General features: G+C 38.1%; 1 protein-coding gene across 1 annotated transcript; it reads left to right on the top strand.

The window, feature by feature from the left end:
- Positions 1 to 698: 698 nt before the first annotated feature.
- Positions 699 to 1,754, top strand: LOC120126433 (transport and Golgi organization 2 homolog). Its single transcript, XM_039144636.1, has 4 exons — positions 699 to 815; positions 881 to 1,070; positions 1,154 to 1,552; positions 1,632 to 1,754. Exons 1-4 carry the CDS (start codon positions 733 to 735, stop codon positions 1,752 to 1,754), a joined length of 795 nt encoding a protein of 264 aa, XP_039000567.1. The 5' UTR covers positions 699 to 732.
- The last annotated feature ends 7,008 nt before the right edge of the window (positions 1,755 to 8,762 follow it).

Below are 8,762 nucleotides of genomic sequence, written 5' to 3'. Positions count from 1 at the left end.
AGTTTTGTTGATTTCAAAGTAAACAAAATTGAGAAGAAGAAAGGGGGGATAAATGATATTATTTCAGTATCAGTTACGTCGCTAATGATGGTCGACTACAGTTGAATTATGGTGAAGAAGTATGTCGACCATGGAGAAGAAGGTTAAAAGTTTAGGTTAGATTCACAAATAGAAAGCTCCAAAATACACTATTTTGATGTTGACGTTAAACACTTAACGATCGAGTGATCAAAAAGAGTAAAATTTGAGAGTTTAACGATAAAAGTAAAAACTTCAAAAATTGAGTGATAATAACAGAAACACACTAAAACTGGCTGACTAAACAAGTAATAATACTGATTTCATCTTCTAAATGACATGCACTGTGGAAATTGATTAAACATATCCTTATTCATTCCTCCTATTCACTCATTGTTTGATGTAATTTTAATATCAATTTCACTAAGAATATCTTTTATGAGCCAATAAAAGTTGGTTGAATCAATAAAAAGTGGAATACTTCACTTACAAGATTCTAATTTAAAATTAAACACAATTTAATAAATATTAAAATCAAAGCATTTTCCATTAAGACTACGAGTAGCAGTCATTGTAAAACAATAAAAAAAAGGTAAGGGTAATTAATTGCATAATATATAGTCGGTCCAACCCTGACAAATATGCATGCAAGAACAAGAAGTTGCATTATTTTTCTTGTGTAATCTGCTAGTCTCTTCTCATTCTCTTTGAACCATGTGTATCGGTGCATTTATTTGGCAAGCTCATCCACTCTATCCTCTCCTTCTGATACAGAACAGAGATGAATACCACAACAGGTATCTTCTTCTTCTACTACTTCTTGTTGTTGGAATACCTTATTAATCCATGGATGGCATTGAAGGCCTACAAAGGCATTGGCATGGTGGGACGTTGATGGCGTGGAGATACTGGGAGGAAGAGATGAAGTTGGAGGAGGCACATGGCTGGCATGCACCAGACAAGGCAGAGTAGCATTTCTCACCAATGTGTTGGAGCTTCATCCCCATCCCGACGCCAAGACCCGAGGCGGTCTCCCTCTACTTTTCTTGGAGGTAAAAGAAAAATGATCTCTTCTTTCATTTTGTTGGGCCAAATTAGCTCACAGTTAAACAACAATTGTTGCTGTTGAAAACAGAGCACGAAGAGCCCCATGGAATTTGCCCGCCAAGTGGCAGCCGATGCTCATCGATACAATGGGTTTAACCTCATAGTGGCTGATATTCCTTCAAAATCAATGGTTTATATCTCCAACAGGCCAATGGGGGAGCCTGTTGCCATCCAACAGGTATCTCCAGGCCTTCACGTGCTCTCAAACGCCAAGCTTGACTCTCCCTTGCCTAAGGCTCAGCGGCTACGTAAAGGCTTCAAACAAATGCTGAACCAATATGGTAGAAACCAAGTAATGGTGAAGGAAATGGTTGAGGAACTTATGAAGGACAAAGTGAAAGCTGATAAAAGCAAATTACCCGGCATTTGTGCTCCCAACTGGGAGTTCAGCCTTAGCTCCGTCTTCGTTGAAGTGGACACCCCTCTGGTAAAATCCCCAGTTTCAAATTATAAAAAAAGTATTGGAATTTTATGAGAACTTGAAATCTTCACTTGACTTTATACAGGGGATGTACGGTACGAGGAGTACGGCGGCATTGGCGATACCCAGTGGGGAGGTTAGCTTTAACGAGAAATATCTTGAAGGGGGTGTGTGGTTTGAGAGAACCATTAATTATACCATCAAGTAGATTGAATACATGTGGATCGAAGAAAGGAATTTGAGTGCTCAAAGTTATTTATTTACCTGTGTATTTGATAAGCGTTTTAAGTTTATAGTAAAGGAGTGATGTATTATTGCCTGCGTGTTTGGTCAATCCAATATTAATACAAGAAATGGGAACAAATGTATCTAATTGTTGCATTTTGCAAGGATCTCTCTCTGCTGTTAGGATAATTAGGGCTAATGTACCTTTTGCCCCATGAATTTGACTTATCTAAAATTTGGCCCTGATTTTTTTGTTAGAACCAATTTGGTTCCTGAATTTGGTTTTGATCTATAATTTAGTCCCTGACTTTTTTTTAAAGGGATTTTGTATGATTCAAGATGGAACATTCAAAACCAGACATCGATAAAGGGCTCCTTAAAAAGACATCTATAAACCTAAATAGTGGAAAAAGAGTACGTCAAACCGATGTCAGTATATCAACAACTATTGACACTAACTTTTTAATATAGATTTATCTTTAATTAAATATTTGAATTTGTACTAAATTAAAATTTAAAATATAAATTTTAACACTTTAAATAATTGTTTATTTATAAATAAAAACTTAATTATTATTTTAAAATTGTAAAATAAATATTCAAGAGATAAATGACATATCAAAATTAATGTCTGTGCCAAAATGTATAAAAAAATCAGGGTCCAAATTGCTACTCAAATTTGAAGTCAGGAGCCAAATATGTCAATGGATACTATTTCCTCGTATAAATGTAAGATCTAATTAAAACGAGTAAAGTTTAAAAAATTCTCGTATATGTTCGAAAGATTCTAAATCATTTAATAATAACTATTCAAATACTCTGGTATATTCACGTCCGAGACTTATAAAAATAATAATTATTCTCTTAATTAAAAAGATCACTTGATTCGTATATCAATTTATATAAGGATGATTTTTTTTTTGGTAAGGAAACGATTAAAAACATAAATTAACCAGCTTCCGAGCTTCGCAGGTCCTCTTCAACCAGCGTGATCACGTCCCCCGGCGCGACGGAAAACTTAATGCATTCATACGTATCCTTTCTCGCAAGCTTCGCCATACCATCCGCTACTTGATTCCCGAACCGCAACACATGATGGAAGCACACCTCCCAATCTTTCTTCAGCAAGTCCATAACATAAGCCAGAATTGTAGCCCTTAACGGGCCATCTGCTGCATTTCGAAACATCTTCAACACTTCTGTGCTGTCAACCTCAACGATCACTCGACAATAACCCATCTCCCAAGCACATAACAATCCAACATAAACTCCCCAAAGTTCCGCCTCCACAACAGAACAAATACCAATGAACTTAGCGAAACCCATTTGCCAAATGCCTTCATGATTTCGGATAACCCCACCACAGGTAGAGCTACCAAAACTACGATGGTGAGCCCCATCGAATTTCACTTTCATCCACCCAAGTGGAGGCTATTTCCACGTCTGCCGACCATTACTCATCTACAACGACACTCCCCTACTTACTTTCTCCAACACCCGGATCGTCATCTCTAACAACTGACGGCTCTTTACCAATATAGGACGATTGTGGAACGCCTCTGTAGCAAACGTCATCGCGTTGCAATGTAACCATGTGTTCCAAAGGATTGCTCCGAACAAGATGTCCCAATTCGCTAATTGGTTCACAAATTCTTTCGCGTCACTAAGGTTCAACACTAACCATGCCAGCAAATCCATGGCAAGGAAGTCCTGCAACTTCATTGGTTTGACCACCGCAGACCATACCGCAACAGCAGCCGGACAACCTCTTAAAACGTGGTTGATATCCTCAACAGGAGCTTGACACAAGGAACAACTGCTGTCGATGGAAAAATGACGCCTCGCCGGCTCCGCATTCACCATAACGCGTTCACAACAGACTAACCACAAAAATAACTTAACCTTTTGAAGGCCCCTCACCTTGATAATCAACGCCCAAACCATCTCTCCTCTCTCCATTGCCCCGATCTTGCTCCCGATCCTTCCTACTCGCATGCGCCGAGGCCATAGATAAACGACGATTATCCCGGAGCCGCCAACCAACTTCGTCCTAACCAAAGCACGACAAAGGGCCCTTTGTGGTCGCAAGTTTTAGTAAAATATTGTTCGGATGGAATGGTTCAATTAATGGCCATTTCTAATTCTCGGCATCGTCCATCATGTCTGCAACCGTAACTCTTGATAAACCGATAGCTCCAGCCACCGTCACATGATCTATCAACGGCCCACAATCTACAAGCCATGTATCAAACCAAAAGTCCACTGATCTGCCATTGTCGATGCACCAATTAATGTGTTATCGCACATCCAACCAAATCACCGATAAACCTTGCCAAAGCTTGGAGCTACTTGCACGCTTAATTTCCGTTGGAATCAAATCAATGCATTTATATTTAGCCCTTAAGATTCGTACCCACAAATGGTCCTTCTTATCTAAAATATTAAACACAATCTTCATCATAAAAGCATCATTTTATCACGAAAGATGACGAAAACCCAACCCTCCTTGCTTAATTAGATGACACACATCCCTCCAATTAACTAAATGCATGCCTTTTTTACTATCAACACCCCCCCCCAAATAAAACATCTTATTATCCTTTCAAGATCCAAACATGCAAATTTCAGAATGATCGTGGATTGCATTGTATAAACAGGAATAGCTGATAACACCGACCTGGCGAGCGTAATCCTTCCTACCAAAGATAGAGATTTCATCGCCCATCCACTGAAACGAGCTTGCAACATCCTGATTAAATACTGAAAGAACCTGACGTTACCTGACCATGTAATAACGGAACCCTAAGATACTTACCCAAATCCATCACCTCCCGGAATCCGAAAAATTGGCTAATTTGGTAAGGATCCGTCAGACTAACATTCTTAGAAAAGAATATAGTGGTTTTAGCCATACCCTTTGACTCGATACTGAGCAGAACTGCCTAAGAATAGATCGAATCAACTCACCATAGTTCAAAGATTCCTTGGCAAATGATCGCGTGTGCGAGTTTACTAAATATAGTACGTAATTCTATGCAAATATACACAATCAATGCAAGTAATATAATAGTAAATGAGTATCGTCTCCACAGAAATTTGAGGTATTTTCAAGCAAGTTATAGCAAAAAGGTGTCACTAATTAAATTTAAATATATATATATATATATATATATATTGTATAATGGTGTAAACAATTAGAAATGTTGTGGAAAATGAAATGTATAAGATGTATGGAAAAGTGATGGTAATATGGCAAGTATCAAGTATGAAATGCTAAAGCAAAATAAAAAGCAACAGTTCAAAAATGCTAAAGAAAATTAATTTTAAGAATATGGGAATAAGTAAGATACCTGACAACCTCACACAAACAAGCTACAAGGGGGATAATTGATAGGGTCACTAAGGAATCCTAAGTCTTGTCTTCTGGGATGGTTTAAGCTTCTATAGCCTATTTGCTCAACAGAGTTTGCTAAAAGTGTTCTTAGGCTATCTTTAGTAAGGAATCTGACAGAGAAAAATTCTATGACAATACCTCTCAGAGTGAACTATAGCAAATTCCTATCAATTAAGTACTACCCTTTTAATTGTTGAAATCCTATCCTTATCTCTAAGGTGAATTAGGACCTAGTTAGCAGCTAAGCCCCATTGCTCATGTTGATCTCAGTTAGCTCTCTCGATACTAAGCATCAAACTTAAGAAATGGCTACTCTCATAAGCTCTTACAATCCTAAGTAAATAAATACAACAATCAAAGCAAATAATAACATAAAAAACATCAATCATTCATTAAACAAAATCTTAATCATCCATAGTTAACCCACACCAAATAAGGTTAGTTTATGGTGGGGTACAAATCATCCATAGAAATAATTTGTTCCATAACAACCCATAAAATAAAAATGAAATGAAAGCACAAGGATAAAGGAAAATCCCAACACGAGTGCTGTAGTGAGCTCCCTTGGGCCATCGTGAACCACCTTAGCAAGCTAGATTTTCTCAAATGCATAACTTGCTACCCCTTTGAAGTTTGGATATAGAGGACACCACGAAAAAGATGAAAAATGAGAAGAGAAATAGAAGTTTTGGTAGTCATTTTTCACTTTTACCTACATCACCCTTTTCTCAAAAAGACTCTCCTTTAATTATAGGGTATCCTTATCTATTTATACAAGGGGAATGTCTTAGGGTTTTGTGCCAAATTCTCTCTGTACCCTAGGTATCATTCCCTTCACGTGAAGGGGATTGCAATGATGAGGGTGGTCCTTATACAGTAGCTGGCAGGAGGGGATCACGTATGGGCTGGATAGTTTGCTCATTCAATAAAAATATATTCTTTTATTTTGTCCTTTTTGCACACAAAAATGTTGTCCAGAATGTTGCAACATTTTCCAATGCTTTATCAATCTAAAATGCTATATCAAATCTCCTTGCTCTCTTATGCTTTCAATCACTTGCACATCCACAAACAAACATAATCTTCCCCATTAAGCAACACCAGTTTACAAAATAAGATGTTGCAACATAACAGTTCCACCACATGCAATGATATGATCCTAAATACATCTATATGGACCTAAATGATCCTTAAGACAATCAATAACCAAAGTGAAAAGGCACATAATATAGCCTTTTTACGAGGTTATCATCAAACAGTAACATATCACCCGCAAAAATAAATGAAATAGACCAGGTTCTGAATTTTGACTTACGAAAAGGTTTCTAATGACCCCCGTTAACTTTTGAGCTAATTACCTACTCCAAACATTCGATGCACAACACAAACAAATATGGGGATAAAGGATCCCTTGACGAATACCACATGTAGGAGTAAACGCCTCAGTCGGGGTCCCATTCCAAAGAATACGAGTACTCATCGTGGATACACATCGCATAATTAATCTAATAAGCGAGTCAGGAATGTTAAAACTTAGAAGAACACCTCCTGGGAAAACAAAGAGAACAGAAATGAAGTGATGGAAATTAGAATGTAGGCTAAAGAATATATCCAGCCCTTGGTCAAAAGACCTGTTAATATAGCCACACTGATAGCCTCCTTCATGGATTAACACTGATAGTTTAACCCAATAAAGGACAACTGGCTTAACCGCCTAACAATTTACCAGAAACAGTTAGCAAAACCAACATCTAACGGCTCCAACTGGCGTAACCCTTCTAGCTGGCAATGCTCAATTCTTAACATTCACCCCGTTTTTCAACTTCTTGAGGTAAAAAAAACTTAATTCTTATGCAGTTGAAGCCTTTGCAGCGAGAAAACATTAAGCTTTTGGCGTAACTCCTGAAATCGAGTTGTAACTAATGGCTTGGTTAATACATCCGCAATTTGACAATTTGCAGGAACAATTAGCAAAACCAACAGCTAACGACTCTAGCTGGCAATGCTCAATTCTTAACAAGGAATACCAAGATACGTCTTCTCCAAGTCGATCTTTATGGACATCCAACCCATCGACCAGTTTTTTGTCTCATGGAATGAATAACCTCATGAGCGATAAAAATATTATCCACAATCGATCGAATCAGAACGAAGCTAGTTTGATTCTCTGACACCCACTTCGGAAATAACGGCTTCAACCGACTCACAATGATATTGGTCATTTCTTTGTACACTATGTTAAAAAGACTAATGGGTCTAAGTTGGCTGATCGATTCCAATAAAGACACCTTAGACAGTAAAACCAGTAAAGTATGATTGAGTTCAACCAGTCATCGGTCTTGCTCAAACACCTTCCGAATGAACGCACAAACCGAATCACCTACCACCCTCCAATTCTGTTGATAGAAAGCAGCATGAATTTCGTCTAGTCCAAGGGATTTAAGGGGAGCCATACCGAAGAACGCATCTTTTACTTCACCATCCGTCACTCACACACTTAGTGCCTCCAAACTAGCCCTCGATACCGAAGGAAATAAACCCTTAACAAAGTCATTCATGGCCCCTCCCTTTTGAAAAAGTCGGCTATAAAAGGACACATCAGTATCCCATAATTTATCCTCCTCAGTCATGACCCAAATCAGCTGGACCTTTTAGAAGATGTTAATTCGTCACCATATCAGTAGTCATGTCCCAAATCATGCCTATTAATCCAGCCATGATTTCAATAAAACAGAAAAGCTGTAGAATTTCATCTTTTTAGCTTAATTTTTGGAATTCAATACCCTTCATGAAAAATAGAGAAAACACCCAACTTAACAACGTAAACCTACGAATCAAGGAGTAATTAATAATAAAATAATAACGAAATTAATCACGCATCACTTCGTAAACAACTTATAGATAACTGAAACAAACTAATAGGGCGGAAATCAAAGAATTGCTTTAGGGATGAAAACTTAGGGACAAGCACGTGAACAGTCCTATTCAAGCCTGCCTCAAGATCCTTACCAGAGAAAACCTCCTGAATAGTACGACAAAGAGAAGCACCAATGATGTCCCAGTGCTTTTAAAAGAACTCAGCATGTAAACCATCTATACCAAGAGCCTTTAGATGGGCCATGTCCATCAAAGTCGCATGAATTTCCTCGTTGGGGGGAATAGAATCTAACCGGAACATCAAAGGAGGGGGAACACGTGGGAAGAAGCCACGTATAGGGAAGGATCCCCTCGGGGTATCATCATTCGAAAATAATCTTTGGAAGAAGCTTTCGGCTTCCTCTTTGAGGACAATATCATCAGAGCACCACTCACCGTAAGAGAGTTTGGAACTAACTCAGTTACGTTGCCTTCAAATAATAGCCTTTCTATGAAAATAAGAGGTGTTGTAATCTCCTAAATGAACCCAATCAGAACGGGACTTTGGACGCCATAATAATTCTTCATGATCAAGAATTATTTAAAGCTCAAGGAAAAGCTCTTCTTCGAGATTTTTAAGAAAATGAGAGTGACAGGTACCCAAAGCCTTTTGTACGCCCTGAATGCAAGCCAAAATAATACGTTTTTTGGTACCGATAGAGCCGAACACTGTTTTATTCC

This window comes from Hibiscus syriacus, unplaced genomic scaffold (assembly GCF_006381635.1).
Source record: "Hibiscus syriacus cultivar Baekdansim isolate YM2019G1 unplaced genomic scaffold, ASM638163v2 tig00110458_pilon, whole genome shotgun sequence".
NCBI classification, from domain to species: Eukaryota; Viridiplantae; Streptophyta; class Magnoliopsida; order Malvales; family Malvaceae; genus Hibiscus; species Hibiscus syriacus.
This window is presented reverse-complemented; position numbering and strand designations above follow the sequence as displayed.

What these genes read in the sequence shown, in the direction of transcription:
- LOC120126433 (XM_039144636.1), top strand. Translation starts at nt 733, where the DNA reads ATGTGTATCGGTGCATTTATTTGGCAAGCTCATCCACTCTATCCTCTC. An exon ending in AGAGATGAATACCACAACAG is followed by an intron (nt 816 to 880) that starts GTATCTTCTTCT and finishes ATGGCATTGAAG; the next exon opens with GCCTACAAAGGCATTGGCAT. An exon ending in TCCCTCTACTTTTCTTGGAG is followed by an intron (nt 1,071 to 1,153) that starts GTAAAAGAAAAA and finishes TGTTGAAAACAG; the next exon opens with AGCACGAAGAGCCCCATGGA.